The following is a 21,550-nucleotide window of genomic DNA, read 5'->3' as shown; positions in this document are numbered from 1 at the left end:
ACATTAAAAAATTAGAGGGAACACTGCATGTAACCCCTACAGTTTGATGGGAAATGTGTACTCAGCAGAGTCTCGTCCATTTCTAATGTCAGAACCTGGGGCTCCATCTTGGTTTGCCCTGTTTGCTAGTCGCTTGCTTCTCAATATCGTGCAGAGCTGGCGTATGACCTCGTAGAAAGGTAATGATCAGGAAACTTGGCAGGAGACAGCACAGGCATCCAACGTGGCCAAGAGGCTCAGCCAATAAGCTAGTTGAGCTTTAGTCATGGCTCTCTTTCCCGCTGCAATGCTGAGAAGCTAGTGGCAGTTTGTGGGCAGATATTCCATCTGTGATCTTCCAGAATGAACTCCTGCAGCTGCAGGGTATCAGCTTTGAGGAAATAAATTAACAAGCAGAGCTCACATTCACAAGTTGGCACAGTGGATAGCTGGGCATTCGGCTGGCTAATTGCCAGGAGGCCTAGACTCAATCCCCCTCCTTATATTCTTCGTTCGTCAAGCTCAGAGGAGGAAATCAGAAAAATATTGCCCATTGTTTTCTTAGTTAACTTCTAATCTTGAAAATCTGATGGAAACACTGAGAAGTAGCAGGGCACAGTGATGTGATAGCCAGCTTGGGTGCTCTTTTATTGCCACTGTGTCTGTCAAACACTCTTCAGCCAGCCTGGCGGGCATTTTATGGCAATAAAAATATGCATGGCAATAGAATGCTCAGCTGGGGTTTTGTGAATTTAAACATTTTCAAAATTATACACCATAATTCACAATAAATACATATTTGGGAAGGACACCTAAGTTTCCCCATCTAAGTAACAGCCCTTTTTGCTTCTTGAGGATTCACAAGGGGCTGGTCTACCCTGAAAACTTACACCAGAATATCTCCGACTCAGGGGTGTGACACATCCGCGGCCCTGAGAGATAGAGCCATGCTGGCCTAACCCCCTGTGGAGACAGCGCTAGCTGGACAGAAGGATTCTTCGGTTGACCTAGCTGCCACCTCTCAGGAGGTGGATGAACCACAGAGATAGGAGGACCTCTCCCACGATGTGTGTGACCTGTTCTTGTTGAGAGCGACTGGTTTTCACACCTCTACTGATCAGAGCTTTACACAATTTTAAAATGTTTAGAAATGTAAATTGACCCACAATGGGCTCCAGGCATAGGTGGAGGGAGGGAGCTGCAGGAGGCCGAGGGGGTCGGTAAACTGATGGACATACATTTGGAGGTTGGAGGCGGGGTGGCATGCAGCTCTGCACATGGGCATGGGGACTTGAGCGGGGGAGGGCAGAACCAGGAGGTGGGATCAAAATGAAAAAGAACTAGATTATAAAATTCCATCCCTTGTTCCAGGGACCAGGTTCTAGTAACTCAAAGAGTCTCCCAAATAACAGGAAATGGATTGTGTCTATTTCCAATACAACTGACCCATTGTGGCGGGTGAAGAATTCATTCTTCCCAGCACACGCAATGGGTGCAGCGTGCTGATAATGAATGAAGCTGGAGTTTTAGTGTTTCTCTGTAGGCTGCTTTAGCCAACTTTAGCATTACATCATCAGTGCGGGAACGAGGGTCCAGAGCAGAGGGCTGTCTGCTGGAGTCCTCAGGCTTCTCAGTGCACCTTCAGGCTTCTTTCCCTCACTCATTTCATACCCAGGAAACACAATAGTGATCTCCATGGTTACATTAATTCTCCTGGTGCCTGTGCAGTCACAGGTGGGATCTTCTGACCCCTGAACATGGTTCCCAGCTCCCCAGCCAGCCCCCTCGCGGCCAGCCATCCCTCCGGCTCCTGCACAATTGTTCCAGCTCTCTGCATCTTAAAAGCACGACTCCTTCCTGGTGCCTTCCTCTTTAACGTTCCTTTTACTCTGTGGTTCTGAGTGTATGTTAGGGGGGAGCCTTGGGGGCTGTTCTCCAAACCTCGCATTTCCCTACCCTGCGCGCCTTGGCATCCGAGGGCTTTTCAGAGATGATATGAAATCAGAGATGATATGCTTTCTGTCAGGCTGTGGGGGAGGCAAGAGGAAATGGTCGCTCCTGCTCCCTGCACATTCACAGAACAGCCTGCACCAAATCCTAGCACTTAGCTGATAACTTTCCAAAGAGAAAGAACCCAGTAAATGGCCCAATTAAAACAGACACAAGAGGAAAATGCGAGTGAGCGCTGGAGTGTTGGCGAGGCGGCTAGGCTCTGTGGGAAGTGCTCCATGTGTGTCTGCCAGTACCTGTTACTCGAAGGGCTCTGACATTCTCCAGACTTCCCTGCAGGGATAGCAGCACCTGATTCCACTTAAAACTTGCCCGTGTGTCTCCCCCCAGCCCTACACCTCACCCTAGAAAGCACAGAGTGTGGAGAGAATGAGGATGTAATTAGCTGGGAAAAACTTCCCAGGACTTCCGTCAAAGTATTTCACAGCCACACTTGGATACCGCGAACACACAAACAACATGCACAGAGCAAGCGGCATGCGGCTGAGAGCAGTGCTCAGCTGCTGGCTTATCCTCTGCCCAGTTTGCAACTTTCACATGCACCAAAATTGCTGTGCTTGCCATGCGCCCACGAACGACGACCTGAGGAGGACGGTAAATTCACCCCAGGGAAGCGAGGAAGCAGTTTGCTCCATAAATATTTCCACAGAACAAACATGCTGCAGCCTGTGTCTATTTAGCATCTGCTGACCTCTTTTCTCCTCTGTGGCTGTGGCTGTTTTCTCCAGTTCCCTGCCCCCATCCCGTTCTGTGTGAGATGGGACAGCAGGCCCTGCTTGCAGGATGTTTTTCAGTGTCTCAGATTTATGGTTGTCTGTGTCAGATTTAGTAGGTGTAGGACTCCTGAGAAAGCGGCGGCCTGTGTGCAGAAATGGTGAAGGAGGGGCTGAAGGAAGAGGCTGCTCCGAGACAATCCGTCATGCACTCACCATCACTTAGAAGCTACTCGGAGAAGGGTATCGATTCGAGGAACTATACCCAGAAAATCCCAAAGCCTCTGACAGCAGGCTCTGTGCTGCCAGAGCCCAGACGGGGCTGCTGGCGCCCTCTGGTGTGAGGAGACCCCGGTTTTAGATGAGGAGAGCAGATCGCCTTCCTCTCCCAACGCAGCACGGCAGGGTGGTGGAGGCTTGTGTCACCCAGTCTGACCCAGAGCACAGTCTTTGGGGCACAGTATCGCAGGAGGTGCCAACCTGAATGGCCTGCGCTGCACATTCCATGTTTCAGCTTAATTCTTGCCAGGGCTGAGCCCTGGCTGGCACCTCTGGGCTTGGCAGTCCACAGTCCTGGCACCTGTGCTCTGGCACATCAGCTATGAAAGTAAAAAAAATTGCTTGAGCCCCAGCACCTAATTGCTTGAGTCCCGGCACCTCTTTAATTACAAATTAAGCCCTGCCCCCAGCACTGTGGCTTCTGGGTGTGGCATCCCTCATACCATGGATATGCTTCATCATGTCTCTTCTAGCAACGTTTGTTTTATTATGAAGACCATGATCGTGGTTCCAAAATGAAGGTTACACCAGGATTGTCTTTTCAGTGGGACCTTTGTGGTCTTCTAAATCGGTTTGCACGTGACTATTTTGAGGGGAAGGTACCAGGAGTGATAGTTCTCAGCATGCCTGGTGTCCCTGCAGTGCCCATGTGCTGGAATTTCTGTCCCTAAGCTACAGGCTGGAAACAAATCTTTTTTTACAGATTTCAGGCGGGGTATCCCTCTTTTTCCAAACATGTTTGTAGAACACGGCCATGAAATTTCACACCCTCAAAGAAACACACTGTTTGGTGACTACGAACATTGTCTAGGAGAACAACATATCCAACCTGAAGAATGAATGACAGCGTTCCCGGTCAGCCCTGGTCAGACTGTTTAGTTGTTGTTGATTGTCTGGAGGTAGGGTGGTGTCACCCAATATGACCCATAGCACTTGTGAGTGGGGTGGGGCGGGAGAGTTGAGGGGGGATGGAAGTAGCTGTATGCGGGATTCTCTTACTAACTTGGCTAGGGGAGTGCAACAGGGTTCTCTGCGCTGGAGCACGGCACTTCGGAAGCCTGAACTCAGACGTTTGAACCACAGAGAAGAACATTAGTGTTAAACTTAAAACCAAAACACGCCTGTCCTCAGCCATTCCCCCAGGCAGCCAGGTGGCAGAGCATTTGGGGCAGTGCCAGGGCTGGGGCAATGCCAGGGCTAGCCCATTGGAGGCCGTAGCAGGAATATTTCTCCCCACCCCCAAACACATACTAATAATTAATGGGGGGGGCCTTGAGCTGCTTGGGGCCCTCAATAGTTGTTGAGTCTGCTTACGCCTAGCGCCGGCTCTGAGGTGGTGTTTGAAAGACTGGAGCCATGCCTTTGAGAGGCTCCCAGAGTGAACACCTGGCAGAAGCTCATTCAACCTGGGAGGGGAGCTGCTGCATTTTGTGTCAGCTGAAGTTTTCTGTTGCTTTCCAAGGCAGCCCCAGTGCAGTGTATGCAGGAGCCGAGCCTGGGTACGACCCAGCTGGGCAAAGCATGGGGAGGTGCATCGCAGAGGAAAGGTTGCAGCATCCTGGCCAATAATGGCTGCTTTTGAAGCCACCTCTCTGTCTGGTGGCCTAGGTGCAGCGACTCCCCAGGCATGGTCCTTGGTTCGATGCAATTGTGAAGCGTGCCCAGACTTCAGGGTCTAGGAGGAGTTTTGCCCAGTTTAAAAGGTCACATGCATTTACCTGATTGTAGGTGTGTAGCGGGTTCGTGGTGGTTCCTCCCACTCTGGCTCACTACATCCGTGGGCAGGGAATAAGCAAAGTCTGGTGTGAGGATCTAGGGCTCTGGTGGCAGGGTGGAGTGGACTCACAGCCTGAAGGGGCTCTGGCTTTCAGGCCAGGCAGGCTATAACGATGCTGGTTCTGGAGGGACCCAACTGAGAGTGCCAATTCAGGACAAATTGCTTAGAACAGGGCAGTTACAGCCCAAGGCTGGGGTTTCTATGCACACCAAGGCAAACCAGACCAGCCAAACAGAGCAGACTTTGGTTTCACCCCACTGGCTAACCACAAGTCACACAAGCAATCCCCTTAGACACTCCAGTTTCCCAGTATCTCCACCAGTGCCACTCATTATGGGGACAGATGGTTATGAAAACCAATACCCCAGTAAAAGAGAAAAGGTTCTCTCGATCCCAAAGGACCAAGCCCCAGACCCAGGTCAATATACAAATCAGATCTTACCCACCAATCACGCTGTTGCCAATCCTTTAGCATCTAAAATCTAAAGGTTTATTCATAAAAGGAAAAAGATAGAGATGAGAGCTAGAATTGGTTAAATGGAATCAATGACACACAGCAATGGCAAAGTTCTTGGTTCAGGCTTGTTGCAATGATGGAATAAGCTGCAGGTTCAAATCAAGTCTCTGGAGAACATCCCCAGCTGGGGTGGGTCATCAGACCTTTGTGTAGAGCTTCCGTTTGTAGCAAAGTCCCTCCAGAGGTCAGAAGCAGGATTGAAGACAAGATGGAGGAGCTGCAGCAGGTTTTTATAGTCTCTTGCCATGTGGTCTCTGCTTTCTTTGTCCCAAGGACAAGCTGCCCATCCCACGGCCTGGAAACACCTCAGAGTTCTGTCCATAGGCAGGTCCCTGCACACCTTGCTGAGTCGCAAGGCATGTCTGCCTTCTCTCAATGGGTCAGTTGTGTAGCTGATGGTCCTTAATGGGCCATCAAGCCGGCCAGGCAGAGCTGACACCAACTAGTCTGGGGTGTCCCCCAGAAGCAGAGCATAAGTTTGAAAAACAGACAGTACAGAGCCAAAACTTATAACTTTAAATACAAAAATGATACACGCAAACAGATTGCATAATCCTAACCAGCAAACCATAACCTCGTCTTAGACACCTCATTTGACCCCCTTTATACAAGATTTGGTGCCACTCCAGGACCTTGGTTGCAATCATGTTCTATATGGTCCCAGTTCAAGTCAATAATGTCACACAGGCTCTAGGTAGTCTGTGTGCTCTGGCCCTTGGGCAGCGCAGAGCAGTAAAGGTTTAGGGGCTCAGGCCCTTGGGCAGGGAAAAGCACCAAACAGTCTAGGAAGCGCAGGCTGGGTAGCGCACAAAGCAGTCTAGGTGCTCATCCCGCAGGCAGGGCAGAGCAGTGAACAGTCTAGGGGCCCAGGCCCTTGGCAGCACAGAGCAGTCAGGGTCTAGCATCCTAGTTCTGGCGGACAGTAGACTAACACAGGCCTCCTGGCTCAAGGTGAGGTGGCTGCCACCCCAGGGGTGGCCCGGCAGTGGGTCACCCGGACCCACCCTACTGCACTGGGTCCCAGCCCAGCCCTAACAGTGGCAGAGTGCGTCGCACTGGGTCAGCAGGGAATCCAGCTGCAACACGCTGACCGGGTTTCAGGCAGCAACGCCGCCGGACTGGAGTCGGCTGTCCTTGGCCCACTTTGTACCCTCGCCGCGCGGTGCCCCCGGATCTGTGGGTCCTCCATCTCCCCAGGGTAGGTAGCCAGCGGCAGGCCCAGCGACTCCTCAGTGTATCGGTCAGCTGGCAGCTCCAGCAGCTCTGGCCAGTCCTCAGCTTGACGGGGCTCCCCTTCGGTCCAGCCTCGGGAGCAGGCAGAAGGCATCCATCTCCTCCAGCAGCTGCAGCCCAGCTGAGCTCGAGGACCCATCCTTTACACTTCCTGTCTCGCCTCTTAGCTTCCTGTGGGAGGGGTGGGCATGGCCTGGCTCTGCCCACCTGGGCTCTGAGCATGCTTTCTCCTGCTCTGGCTCAGTGGGAGGCCACTTCAGCTCACTACGAGGTGCCACAGGTCAGCATTTGACATCAGAGGCAGAGCTGACGGACAGGAGCAGAGGGTCTGGAACGCCTGGTACTTTTCTTTCATTTGAGTTACAAGCTGGTTTTCGTTTCTTCCCAGCCAGGTCTCTAGACAAACTCTATAACTTCGCCGACTGCTCTGGCCTCCACCTGATCTTTGCGCTGAATGCCCTGCGCCGAAATCCAAATAACTCCTGGAACAGCTCCAATGCGCTCAGCCTGCTGAAGTACAGTGCCAGCAAGAAATACAACATCTCCTGGGAGCTAGGCAACGGTGAGTGTGTCTGGCCAGCTCGCCTGCAGCTCCTCAGAGTGTCGCTCGCTGTGGCAGGAAGGGAAGGGTCAGTTCCCCCTTCGTACCGAACACTTGCAGGACGCTTTGCCCTTAGCCATTCAGAGGGGACTGAAAGGACCCTGCTGTGAGGAAGTGTGCACTGTTGGAGACCCAGCTAGCTTCAGAAGGGCATCTCTGTAACGTCCGTGTAATGGGCTCCTGTCTGAACACACCTGTCTGCTGGTATTTCACGATCAGAAACGCTTCCACACAGCTCACTGCCTGTCATAGTGGGGCGTGCCACGGGAGTGCAGACAAGCCACGGCGTGGGCCGGCGGGGCAGAAAGGACAGTTGCGATAACTAGCTACAGGAGACGCAGCGAAGGAAACAGGGGCGCTGGAATAATGTGTACAGTGGGGGTGCTGAGAGCCATTGAACCAAACTGTAAATCCTGTATCTAATGGAAGCCACTCCGGCACCCCCAGTTCCAGCCCCTGTGCCCATTAGCCCTCAGCTGGCCCCAGGTTGCCGGGGTGGAAAGGGGTAGTAAGGCCACCTCTCCACCTTCTTCCCAGTTCAGGAAAACCTGCAGATTGAAAAGGGCGGCGAGGGGAGCTCACAGCACCCATTTATTCCTATATCCCTCCTGCCTCTCTGGCCTGCTCCACATTTAAAACTGACGCTGGCCGAGCTGTGTCGGACAGGGCGTGAAACCCGCACCCACCAGCGACACAGCAGTTCTGACACAACCCCGGTGATACCAGAGTGCTTCTGTTGGCACCGTCTACGTCCACACTTAAACTAGGGGCTCTCAGCCTTTCCAGACTGCAGCAGCTCCTCACTTAACGTCGTCCCAGTAAACGTTCTTAGGTCGCTACGCCATTAGAGAACATGCTCCTTTGAAGTCCTGCAATGTTCCCTTATAACGTTGTTTGGCTCCCCTGTTCTGACTGCCCAGCGCTCCTGCCAGGGAGTGGGGTCGGGGCACAGGGGCTTGCCTGCTCCCCGGCTGGAATGCCAGACAGGCAGAGCGGGGCAAGGCCCCATGCCCCCACCCTGCTACGCCCCTGCCTCCACCAAGCTTCACAATCATCATTGGTAAGTACAGTATTAAATTGTTTCTTTAAAATTATTTAAAACTTATACTGTATATGTATATAATGTCTTTTGTCTCGTGAAAAAAATTTCCCTGGAACCTAACCTCCCCACATTTACATTAATTCTTATGGGGAAATTGGATTCACTTAACATTGTTTCGCTTAAGGTTGCATTTTTCAAGAACATAACTAGGATGTTAAGTGAGGAGTTTCTGTACTGTACCCTTTTAGGAGGCTGATTTGTCTTGAGTACCCCCCAATTTTCACCTCACTCAAAAATGATTTGCTTCCAAAATCAGGCATAAAAATGCAGACGTGTCCTAGCACACTGGTACTGAAGAGCGGCTTAGGTTCTCCTTTTGACCATATCATTGTAAAATAAATCAACTGGATTAGAAACACTGTAGGTACATGTCAGCGTACAGTGTATGGGGCAGAATGAACCAGTCCTGGTCTGCATGAAGCCTCAGTTTGTATGGACTCTGCTAGTGCTTGATGTAGCCTGCTGTAAAACTAGGCAAATCTCTAGCTGAGTTGATGTGCCCCCTGGAAGAGCTCTGTATACCCCAGGGGTACATGTACCCTGCTTGAGAACCACTGACTTAAACCACTCGCTAGCGTGCGGGGAGGGGTCCCATTGCTGGAGTGAATCCACCTTGCCGAGGGGCAGTGGCGAGGGTGCCCTCGTGCTGTCTGTATGGTGGTTAGGTCGGCTTAGCGGCACTGCTCAGGAGAGTGGCTTTTTCACACTCCTGAGTAACATAGCTGGGTCGACTTCATATTTAAGTGTGGCCCTGGCCATAGCTAATGTCGTTTGGATGGTGGTGTTCCTCCAGCATAGAAAATCTCCTTCTGTCAGCATATGCTGTGGGCGGGTCTGCACTGAAAAGGTATGTCAGCGTAGCTTCTCCCAGGGCTGTGAAAATCCCTGCACCCCCGGAGAGACATTGTTAAGCCAAGCTAAGCCCCGGTGTAGACAGCACGAGATGGACAGAATCCTGCCTCTCGGGCAGGTGGGTTACCTGCATGGACTGGAGTTCCCACCCAGTGCTGTGGGAAGTGTCTGTGCCGAAGCCCTGCAGAGCTGGGGCTGTGGCCCTGGGGTGTTTTCAGTAGAGACCTCGCCTGTGTTTACACTAGTGGGCTCTGCCAGCTAGGTGCTGCAGTATAAACAGCCGGGAGGTCCCCTGCTGTGGCTCTTTGTTGGGTGGGGTGCATGAGCTGGGTGACCTTCTCCAGAAGGGCTGAGCGGGCTTGTTGATGTTTATTTTCCCAGAACCCAACAACTATCGGACATTGACTGGCCGTACCGTGAATGGCAGTCAGCTGGGGAAGGACTATATCCAGCTGAAGAGCCTGCTGCAGCTTATCCGCACCTACACCAGAGCCAGCCTCTATGGGCCCAACATTGGGCGGCCCAGAAAGAACGTCATCGCTCTCCTGGAGGGGTAAGTGATGCGGGTTAGATCCCGGGTCCTCAAATCTCCCCTCACCAAGGCTGATGGAGGCCAAACAAGTCCAAGTCCCACCCCTGCAGATGCACTGAGTCTCTTGCTGGGCAAGCTTGGTGCACTGCTGTTTGTCACTCCGTGTAATGGCGTGAAGGAGGCCCAGGGTCCCCGTGTGGTAAAGAACGTCTGGAGTGGGGGCATGGTGGCCCAGAATCCACGGGGAGCAGAGCCGGGCGCGTACAGATACGCCCATTCTTAACTCTGAGTGTTGTGCTTCCATGCTATGACACTGTCATCCACACACAGTCCGTTTAGGGGATGAGCTCCTCAGACAGGGATTCTGCCTCCGATATGTTTATGCCGAACCAAGAACCAGGGGCCTTGAGCCTGACTGGAACCTTCTAACACAAGAGCTAGAGAGATGATAATAACAATGGTGGTAATAATTAGACAGTAAGTGCAACAGTAAGCAGGGAGTGTGCCTCATCGCAGTCTCTTCAGAGGACAGGAGAAGCATGTTTCAGAGAGATGCTGCTTTCCTGCTCTGTTTGGAGTGTCCTGTCTCCTCATCCTGCCATTCAGATCAGCGCAGGGAGGAGGGGCCTGGCACAAGTCGGTTAGCGTGCTGCCAGACTTTGCCTTGTGCCAAGAGCTCTGCTTGCTCCGTCCAGAGCACAGGCAAGGTGTAGAGCTGGGGACAGTGCTCCAGTCATTGTCAGCGTTCTTGCTAATAATCGTTTGCTTTGACTATGACCCTAAGCCACTTACATGATTTCCCTGAGCTACAGCAGAAGGGCTAAATCCCTGCTTTCCACTTCTGAAGCAGAGGCCAGGGCTGGGGAAGGTCCCTCCCCTCATCTTGGAGAAGAAGATCCTCTGGCAGACTGGCTGTGCCGTTAAAAGGCACCAAACAGCCAAGTCCCGCTGGCACCTCTCAGAATCAGAGATTCCTGGATGGCATTAGCCATCCTCTGCATTTCAGCTCTGCACTCCCGGGAGCTGCCGAAGGGTGTCCAGGAGCCAGTGGAGGTGCTGACGGGCATGTGTGCTGTCGTCTCACGTCTTCATATGTATGAGGAAGGGGGCTGCGAGGTTCTGCCGGGACTAGAAGCGAGGCAGGCCAGAGAGAAGGGAGCAGCCATAGTGGAAGGGGATAGCAGAAGAGGAGACGAGGCGGTGATGGACACCAACAGCTGGAGAAGACACAGGACAGCCACAGAAACATGGGAGATGCAGGAGCTTCCAGCGAAAAGGAATTTGCATCGTGCTGAACAGGACCATTGTTCTGTGGCAGCAGTTCCCTGAAGGACCGTGAACAAAAGCTGCAGTATGGGGGCTGGGCAAGGGGAGGTTGCTAGTGGACTCCGCTGGGAGCGGAGTTAGGTCCAGACTTCATTAACAGCTGCACGAATAATCTGCCATAGACAATAAACAGCACACGAACATAATCCCTGGTGCACCAAGGAGAGAGCTCCGACCAGATCCTCAGCTCTGTTCCAGCAGCACAAAGGAGCCGTAGAGCTGCCTTAAGCAGCCCCCCGAGATTCCACTGCCTCCGTGTGTCTCTGCCACCCCCACTCCAAGGTTCTGACCTAGTGGCTGTGTCTAGGAACCAAGGGGCCAAGGCATGAGGCTGCTCTAAGTTGTGTCCAGAGCTGACCTGGGTCCTGGCCAGCCCCAGCATCCAGGGAATGAAAAGGTGTAAAGTCATGGTCGCCTCCCCCCGGGCGCGGGAGCTGTACCTTTAAGTGTCTGAGCTCTCCAGACAGGGAGCGCAGGAAGGGTGCTGAAGAAGCCCATGGACCTGGCATTGAGGGGACCCGTGTCAGCACTGGAGCTGGGGGTGAGGCCAGGCTGGAGCAGGCATACCCATGCCAGCTCTGTGCTGGACATGAGTATGCTGCTCGTGCCACTGTGGCTAGAGGCGCTGGCTGCCCTGAGTGTGTCCCTGTGGCCTCCCACCCATAGTCCCTCCCGCCACTCCCACCCTTGGCACACTAGCTAGGTTAGAGTTAACAGGAGCGTGTCTTGAGCTGAGACTCACACTCCCAACTCCAAGTGTAGACATATCCGGAATAAGAGAGGCTCTGTCTCTAGCATCAAGGGCCCTCTGTGACTACTGAGCACGGCACCCCTCTCCTAGGATGAGTGGGCCCAGAGATGGCTAACGGGTCCTGGCTGTTGTGGAGGGGGATCAGGGATGGGCAGATTGCTGCTGTTCCTGGATTTGTCTTGGAGCTCAAGTGAACACTTCACTGGTGACACTGCTGGAAGGGCTGGGATGCAGAATGGGGGTGACAGTCATGCCTGTCTCACCCTCAGCCTAGGCTGTTCTCACAGTGCTGGAGCATGGTGAGGCTGGAGGAAACGAGCAGGCTCTGGTCCACAGGGAGCTTTGTGATTCTGATTATTGGTTATAATTTCTCAGTGCTGACAATGCTGGACAAGGTGCCGCGACAAAGGCATTCTGTGCCCAGCAAAGAGCCCAACCTGAAACTCAGACCTAGGCTCTGTACAGCTCCAAGCTAGTTGTTGATTCCTCACAGGCCCTGGGAGGGAGGGAGGATCACTGCCCATGTTAAGGGTGAGGGCACACAGTGAGAGGTGAAATGCCCGGCCAGCGTCAGGGGAGTGTTGGTGTTAACTGCGCAGTGAGCCGTGTGCTCACACTGGGAGACAAGAACTGACGCTTGGATTTAAGATGACCAAGAACAGATTGCAGGGAGATGAGACATTGCTTCTTTAGCTTCCTGGCTGCTGCCGGCTGTGCAGAAGACTAGCAGTGGAGACTTGTGAATGCACAGGTGCAAGAGGGAATTTCTGCAGGCACAACAAACAGTCCAGTTTGATGAGGTGTTAATTAGCCCATTCATGGAGCCTGAGCTGTTGGAGAACAGACATGTTAGCTACCTACTGAGCTCACAGGACTAGGAATCCCAGAACGGCAGAGTTCTTTGCTTGGGAAAAAGTTGTGGGATTGTAAGGAATTCATGTAGATTTTAATAGCAGCTCAGGCTTTGGCACATGGAGTAATGCGTGGCCGACGCACCCTTGAGTGCTGGGAAAGAAGTAGGCAATAGAGCTGCACTGTCGACACTGCCCAAAGGCGTCCATGGGCTCTGGAATTCCCAAGTGCTCTGGCAGCCGCTCGAAGACTCAGGGTCGCAGGCCTCGTCAAGCTGGCAGGAGTGCCGACTCTTCAGCGTCACTCTGGATCGCTAATGGTAAAGCACGTGTACCTCTGTTGTAGCCACACGTGTTCCTGGAGCGCATCTGGCTCCTGTGGCTCATAGCGCGATGTCACATAGGCCTCTGAACGCTCCTGGCTTCTGCTTGAAGCACAGCACACAAAGCAGACAATGGACGCCAGTCTCAAGGTCGGGACACCCATCCGTTCATGGAACTGGGACCCCCCACCCGCCCTCCACGTGCGGCAGGCGTGCTGTGAGAAGGCTAGCCCTGCTTCCCGCTCCCCATCTCTATCCTCCCTTTGAATGTATCGTAGCCCGTGGAGAAAGCAGAGAGGCCAGGGTGATGTGCTTGCGGCAACCCCTGTTGTTGAAGAGATGGGCTGTGGGGTTCTGTGGTCACTGGAGTGTTTCCTAAGTTTACTGTATGGAAATTGTAGAATTCTCAACAATAATGCAGAAAAACAAGAAGTGTTCAATAAATATTTCTGTTCTGTGTCTGGGGAAAAAACCCGATGACGTAGTCTCAACATCTGAGGGTAACACCCTGGCCATTCCACTAGCATCTCAGGAGGATGTTACACAGGTGCTACTAAAGTTAGACATTTTTAAACCAGCAGGTCCAGGTAATTTAGCTCCAAGAGTATTCAAAGAGCTGGCCAAGGAGCTCGCTGGACCATTAATGTTGATTTTCAATAAATCTTGGAATCCTGGGAAGTTCCAGAAGACAGGAAGAAAGCTAATGTTCCAATATTTTAAAAGGGTAAACAGGATGACCTGGGTAATTAAAGCCCTTTCAGTCTGACATTGATTCTGGACAAGATAATTGAGCAGCTGATACAGGACTCAATTAATGAAGAATTAAAGAACATATAATTAACGTCAATCAACATGAGTTTATAGAAAATAGATCCTGTCAAACTAAGTTGCTGTCTTTTTTTGATGAGATTACAAGTTTGGTTAATAAAGGTAATAGTGATGACATACTATACAGATTCTTCCTGCGTATTTCTAGGATCTGGCCTTTTCTCTCCACCCATGCAGCTAAAACTCTCATCATCTTGGGGGATCATCACTGAGTGTATGTTTCCTTTCATTGGGGTCCTGCAGGAATTGGTTCTTAGCCATATGCTATTTAACGTGTTTCTCTGTGACATGGATGGAAACATAATATTATCACTGATACAGCTTGCAGATAACACAAAAATTGTGGGAGGGGTAAGTAATGAAGAGCACAGGTCACTGATTCAGAATGATCTGGATTGCTTGGTAAACTGGGTGCAAACAGACAATCTGCGTTTCAATATGGCTAAATGTAAATGTATGCATCTAGGAGCAAAGAATGTAGGCCATACGTACAGAATAGGGGACTCTGTCCTGGGAAACTGTGACTCTGAAAAAGATTTGGGGGTCACGGTGGTAATCAGCTAAACATGAGCTACCTGTGGCCAAACAAGCTAATGCCATCCTGGGATGCATGAACAGGAGAATAGGACTACGGAGGTCATTTTACCTCTGTGAGCTGGGTGCAAGCAAACAATAGGCATTGTAATATGGCTAAATGTAAATGTATGCATCTAGGAGCAAAGAATGTAGGCCAGTGGTTCCCAACCTGTTTACCACCCTGGGCTACATATGCAGCTCTCTCTGTGTTATATGGGCCGCATCCACAGAATATACATACTACCTGTATGGCCCTGAGGATGTCACATGGGCCGGTGCTGATTGTGCTGCGGGTTGAGAACCACTGACGCAGGGCCGTACTTACAGGACGGGGGACTCTGTCCTGGGAAGCAGGGACTCTGACAAAGATTTTGGGATCATAGTGGATAATCAGCTGAACGTCAGCTCCCAGTGTGATGCTGTGGCCAGAAGAGCTAATGCCATCCTGGGCTGCATGAACAGGGGAATCTCAAGTAGAGCAGAGAGGTTCTTTTACCTCGGTATGTGGCACTGGTGTGGCCAGAGCTGGAATCCTTTGCCAGTTCTGGTGCTCACAGCTCAAGAAGGAAGTTGATAAATTGGAGAGGGGGCAGAGAAGAGCCACAAAAATGGTTTAGAAAACCTGCCTGATAGTGATAAACTCAAAGAGCTCAATCTGTGTATCTTAAAAGAGCAACGGTTACGGGGTTACTTGATTACAGTCTAGAAGTACCTATCAGAAAACACATATTTAATAATTGGCTCTTCAGTTTAGCAGAGATAGGTGTGACATGATCCAGTGGCTGGAAATTGAAGCTAGACAAATTCAGACTAGAAATAAGGTGTAAATTGTTAACCATGAGCGTAATTAACCCTTGAAACAATTTGCCAAGGGTCACGGTGGGGTCTCCATCACTGACAATTTGTAAATCCAAGATTGGATTTTTTTTTAAAGCTCTGCTCTAATAATTATTTTGGGGGAAGTTCTCTGGCCTGTGCAATGCACGACATCAGACCAGCTGATCACAGTGGTCATTTCTGGCCTTGGAATCTGGGTCTATGGACTCCTCTGCAAAGTCTCTGTGCTTGGGTGACAGTATCTTCCCTTGACTCACAAAGCAGTACTCTTCCCCCTGCCCTGACCAGTCCTTTGAGTACCCGCCACCCCCATTCACAGGCATCCTGTCACCTTTTAAATGTTTGTAGTCCTTTGATCTGATAAAAGAAAAGGAGGACTTGTGGCACCTTAGAGACTAACCAATTTATTTGAGCATAAGCTTTCGTGAGCTCACTTCATCGGATGCATGCTGTGGAAAGTTTAGAAGATCTTATTATATACACACAAAGCATGAAAAAATACCTCCTCCCACCCCACTCTCCTACTGGTAATAGCTTATCTAAAGTGATCACTCTCCTTACAATGTGTATGATAATCAAGTTGGGCCATTTCCAGCACAAATCCAGGTTTTCTCACACACGCACCCCCACACACGCACACAAACTCACTCTCCTGCTGGTAATAGCTTATCCAAAGTGACCACTCTCCTTACATTGTGTATGATAATCAAGGTGGGCCATTTCCAGCACAAATCCAGGGTTTAACAAGAACGTCGGGGGGAGGAGGGGGAGGAAAAAACAAGGGGAAATAGGCTACCTTGCATAATGACTAAGCCACTCCCAGTCTCTATTCAAGCCTAAGTTAATTGTATCCAATTTGCAAATGAATTCCAATTCAGCAGTTTCTCGCTGGAGTCTGGATTTGAAGATTTTTTGTTGTAAAATAGCAACTTTCATATCCGTAATCGCGTGACCAGAGAGATTGAAGTGTTGCAGTTTGTTGGAGACAGTAGGTAGGACCCTCAAAGTGAAGAGTTTTCCCCATTGCCTTTCAAGTGTGTGCCTGGATATTCTCATTGGGACAGTCATTGTGTCACCTTGCACAGTCCCCATTGAACTGAAGCATTAAGGGCATATGATAACCATACCCCTTCCCCCCGTATACGTTATACAGTCTATCTCAATAACTAAGTTACATATCAGTATGCTTAGATTATTACATAGCAGCCCCATGACGTCACACCCACAGGACAGATTGCAGGTTCACTAATGTATAAATATCAACATGTACTTCTCAAAATGGATTTAGCTACTTGTCTCTGAACTTCCTTGTGTGGAATTAGGTTTTTACTGATATCCCTAGTCTTTCAGCAGCATTTGTGTGGTGGAAGAGTGACATCCTAGGGTTGGTTAGGTTATCTGCAGCTACCTGTGTTCTCTGGCTGGTCCAGTGCTCAAGTATCAAACTCTTCCTGCTTGGAGGGAATAGCAGTTTGCTAATGGATAGGATGGTTGTTCTCTCTCCAGGAACTGTGGAATGTGACTGTTTGTTTTTTCAGTGTAACACCGAAGCCTGGTCTACACTGAAATGTTTTGCTGACTTTGCTGTCAGTTTAAAATGAGGAAAAATCGCTGCCCCTAACTGACACGGCTGTATCTGCAAAAGCCCCAGGGTAGACAAGGTTATACAGGCAAAAAGTTATCTTGCTGATATACTTATTTTGTTTGGGGAACTAGAATACATTCTACTGGCAAAAGAACTGTTGCACTGGGTACAGCTGCATCTCCCCTTGAAGGGTTTGCTGGTCTTCTTATACCGGTGAGTCCATTCTAGAGCAGCCAAGGCTTGTTTGGTGCTCTGAGCCACACAGCACAGAAACCAGGAAGACGATTATTCCTTAATACAGAGCACTACTCCTCAAGAGATGAGGCCTGATGATAGTTCTAACATACCATTAAGGCAGAAGGGTCACCAAGAATAATCATCCTCTTGAACATTGGGAGTGTTTGGGGTGAAAGGTGTTGTATAAAATGTCCAGTACTAATGTAAGGGGTGAAGGTAACAACAACCTATAGTTAAGGCTGCTCATTACTCCATTATAAGACCCGGGTTTTAGGTGCTTATAACTTTGCCAAATTTTCACCATTTGGGGTGGCTGCCACAGGCAGAAGTTGTTTGGAAGCTATTTTAAAATTATTCAGCCATTTGTCGGAATGAGGTTATATGAAAATACATTGTTTGGCCATGTTAAAAAAAAATCTTACAGACATTTAATTGAGACACTCTTACACCTACATGCTTTGGAGCAGGGTTTTGAAATTTGGCAGGGAAGCACCTTTGCCATTCCCATGGAAAATCTGCTAAAATCTGGCTGAGTTATGCCTCATTGAAAAACCTCAGTTCACACATGCTCAGTAGAGACTTGTTAGAGTTTGGCAGCTCAACTCTCTAAAGAGTCTGTCTGCACTGAGCATGCTCCAGCTGAGGGCTGCAGCGGCTGCACAGGATTTCCCAAGCAATTGCTGCCAGGGGACACTACTGTGCTGGTCATGAGAAATGGTGAGCTCTCAATGCCCCCTTGCTGGTGCCCAAGAATCAGGGAGAGAAGGAGGAACCCCCAACTGGAATGCAGAGGGACGAGGAGCTGGCATGTGTGTGGGGGGGGTTAGGATCAAATGCGGGCAAGAACTGTGCAGTTGGGAGGGGCAGATGGAAGCAGAGGAGCAGGAACCATGGGGCAGAGGAGGGAGAGGGGGTACAGATAGGAGCCGAGAGGTAGGAGCCTGGGGGGCAGAAGAGTGGGATGATGGAGGAGATGGATAGGAGCAGAGGGGGAGGGCGGGAGCTGAGGCATAGCAGTATGGGAGGGGAAGGGAGCAGGTAGAAAATGAAGGGTATGAGGATCAGAGCTGGGGGCATGTGGCTGTCACGCAGTCTGCAGTGCCTCATCACCATGAATGCCAACCTCAGGGCAGACTGACAAGGAGCAGGGCACAAACCCCAAACTGCTCATATGGTCTATAATTAGCTGTCACCAACCCAGTCACAAAAGTGTGAACTCCTAAAGCATTACAACAGTCTGACCACGAAGTCACAGACAGTCCCTTAGGCACTCCGCCTACTTGCCACCCAGGCAAGCTGGACTATGTGATAGACGGTCACTTTACACCAAAAATCACAACAGTGTCAGGATTACCGCCAGTCCCAAAGGACACGTCTCTTACCCCAGGTCAATTGTACTCAGATCTCAAACCAAAGACAATGCTTGTAGCCAATCCTGTAACAAAGTAAAGGTTAGGAATACTTGTGGCACCTTAGAGACTAACCAATTTATTTGAGCATGAGCTTTCGTGAGTCACAGCTCACTTCATCAGAACTTCATCTGATGAAGTGAGCTGTGGCTTACGAAAGCTCATGCTCAAATAAATTGGTTAGTCTCTAAGGTGCCACAAGTACTCCTTTTCTTTTTGCGAATACAGACTAACACGGCTGTTCCTCTGAAAAAAGTAAAGGTTGATTAACTAGGTTAAAGCAGGTAACACACACAAAGGAGTTAGGTTTCAAAAGATCATAAAAACTTCTATAGTGAGCAGATTCTGTCTATCCCTTAGGGCTAACCCAGGCAAAACGGCTGGGGACTCCTGGCTTATGTTTAGTAATCCTCGCCCCTCAGAGTTCAGCAGCATAGGAATAATAAATTTTTAACAGACATTTTTATTCCCTTCCCCCAGCATTCGAGCTGTGATGGCACAAGGGCTTGGGCACGTACCCTCTCCAGGCTGTGGGGGAAGCAGTCAAAAAAGTCTTTTGTCCACAGTGGCTTGTCTGATGTCTGTAGACCTTCTTTGCTTGGGGAGGAGATACTCGTTCACCACAAGAGGGGTTATGTCACACTTGGTAGTGCTTCTCCCCTGACTGGGGCGGATTTACAGTCTTACCAAACATTTTTACAGTTACAGAGCAAACAATTAAACCTTATCTTACAGTGTGGGAGACAGACATTATAAGTAGGATTAATACAGTACCTGCAGCATCCTACTAGCATTCCATAAACACATCCTTCAGCTCTGATATCTATTTTAACACTTCCAACACACAGGTGAGTCAGACTGGTTTCCAGGCACGCATTTGTCAGTGTTGAGTGAGGCCTGGGGCCTTGGCATGAGGCCTGGTGTGCCAGCATCACAGCGGACACAGACTCATAGACGATCAGGGCGGGAAGGGACCTCAGGGGGCATCTAGTCCAACCCCCTGCTCAAAGCAGGACCAGCCCCAACTAAATCATCCCGGCCAGGGCTTGGTCAAGCTGGGCCTTAAAAACCTCTAAGGAAGGAGATTCCACCACCTCCCTAGGTAACCCATTCCAGTGCTTTACCACCCTCCTAGTGAAAAAGTTTTTCCTAATATCCAACCTAAACCTCCCCCACTGCAACTTGAGACCATTGCTCCTTGTTCTGTCATCAGCTACCACTGAGAACAGCTGAGCTCCATCCTCTTTGGAACCCCCTTTCAGGTAGTTGAAGGCTGCTATCAAATCCCCCCTCACTCTTCTCTTCTGCAGACTAAACAAACCCAGTTCCCTCAGCCTCGCCTCATAAGCCATGTGCCCCAGCCCCCTGATCATTTTCGTTGCCCTCCACTGGACTTTTTCCAATTTGTCCACATCCCTTCTGTAGTGGGGGACCCAAAACTGGACACAGTACTCCAGATGTGGCCTCACCAGTGCCGAATAGAGGGGAACGATCACGTCCCTCGATCTGCTGGCAATTCTCCTACTAATGCAGCCCAGTGTGCCAATCACCTTCTTGGCAACAAGGGCACACTGCTGACTCATATCCAGCTTCTCATCCACTGTAATCCCCAGGTCCTTTTCTGCAGAACTGCCGCTTAGCCAGTCGGTCCCCAGCCTGTAGCAGGGCATGGGATTCTTCCGTCCTAAGTGCAGGACTCTGCACTTGTCCTTGTTGAACCTCATCAGATTTCTTTTGGCCCAATCCTCCAATTTGTCTAGGTCCCTCTGGACCCTATCCCTACCCTCCAGTGTATCTACCTCTCCCCCCAGCTTAGTGTCATCCGCAAACTTGGTGAGGGTGCAACCCTTCTTGTTCCCCTTCACATCCCTTTCTAGCTGCAACTCCAATTGTGCTTTGGTCCTCCTGATTACACCCCTGCAGGTTTGAGCAATATTTTTATACTCCTTGCTAGTCATCTGTCCAAGTTTCCACTTCTTGTAAATTTCCTTTTTGTGTTTAAGATCATCAAAGATTTCTCTGTTAAGACAAGCTGGTTGTTTGTTATATTTGCTATTCTTTCTGCACATCAGAATGGTTTGTTCCTGTGCCCTCAATAAGGCTTCTTTAAAATACAGCCAGCTCTCCTGGACTCCTTTCCCCCTCATATTAGCCTCCCAGGAATCCTGCCCATCAGTTCCCTGAGGGAGTCAAATCTGCTTTTCTGAAGTCCAGAGTCCGTGTTCTGCTGCTTTCCTTTCTTCCTTTTGTGAGGATCCTGAACTCAACCATCTCATGGGCACTGCTGCCTAAGTTGCCACACACTTCTACTTCCCCTACCAATTCATCCCTGTTTCTGAACAGCAGGTCAAGAGGAGCACGGCCCCTAGTTGGTTCCTCCAGCACTTGCACCAGGAAGTTGTCCCCAACACTCTCCAAAAACTTCCTGGATTGTCTGTGCACTGCTGTGTTGCTCTCCCAGCAGATGTCAGGGTGATTGAAGTCCCCCATGAGAACCAAGGTCTGTGATCTGGAAACTTCTGTTAGTTGTCCGAAGAAAGCCTCTTCTACCTCCTCCTCCTGGTCTGGTGGTCTATAGCAGACTCCCACCACAACATCACCCTTGTCGCTCTCGCCTCTAAACTTATCCCAAAGACTCTCAACAGGCTTTTCTCCAGTTTCATACTGGAGCACTGAGCAATCCTACTGCTCCCTTACATACAGTGCAACTCACCCACCTTTCCTCCCCTGCCTGTCCTTCCTGAACAGTTTATACCCATCCATGACAGTGCTCCAGGCATGTGAACTGCCCCAGCAAGTCTCTATTATTCCAATCACATGGACAGAAGGGTCTGCAATCACTAGCGTGCACTCCTTTCCAGGACTAAGCTCAGTATTCCTGAGTCTCTGTACTCCTCTATTGTCAGCAGATAGCTGTGAAACCTACTGGCAAAGTGTTTGTCTTATCCTCTGCCATTGGCTGGTTCGCATAGAGGTTAATAGCCTACTACTGCTACCAGTTTACTCCATTAGCTCATGTGGTAAAACTCTGTGCTGTGGATCTAAATATCCGAGCCCTGCTGATAAACCACAGGGAGTGGAGGGTGGCAATATGGTTCCACATTGTGGAATTTCTGCTTTTTAAAAAAATTAAATTTAAAAGAGTGTTAAGTTTGCAAAGTCAAGCACTCAAAAGTTAGAAGATGGCAGAATTAAGGTTGCCTGTGCAACCTGAATTTGCCCCCCTTGTGTG

General features: G+C 50.2%; 1 protein-coding gene across 2 annotated transcripts in view; it reads left to right on the top strand.

Annotated features, from left to right (window-relative positions):
• HPSE2 (heparanase 2 (inactive)) overlaps nt 1–21,550 on the top strand; it is a 299,278-nt gene that overhangs the window by 184,071 nt on the left and 93,657 nt on the right. For both annotated transcript variants that reach the window (XM_048857280.2, XM_048857279.2), the window contains exons 4-5: nt 6,897–7,070; nt 9,445–9,616. In XM_048857280.2, coding sequence (XP_048713237.1) covers nt 6,897–7,070; nt 9,445–9,616 — 346 coding nt within the window. The remainder of the gene's footprint in view (nt 1–6,896; nt 7,071–9,444; nt 9,617–21,550) is intronic.

This window comes from Caretta caretta, chromosome 7 (genome assembly GCF_965140235.1).
Source record: "Caretta caretta isolate rCarCar2 chromosome 7, rCarCar1.hap1, whole genome shotgun sequence".
In the NCBI taxonomy this organism is placed as follows: domain Eukaryota; kingdom Metazoa; phylum Chordata; order Testudines; family Cheloniidae; genus Caretta; species Caretta caretta.
Note: the sequence above shows the minus strand (reverse complement) of the source record. Positions and strands in the feature narration are given on the sequence as shown.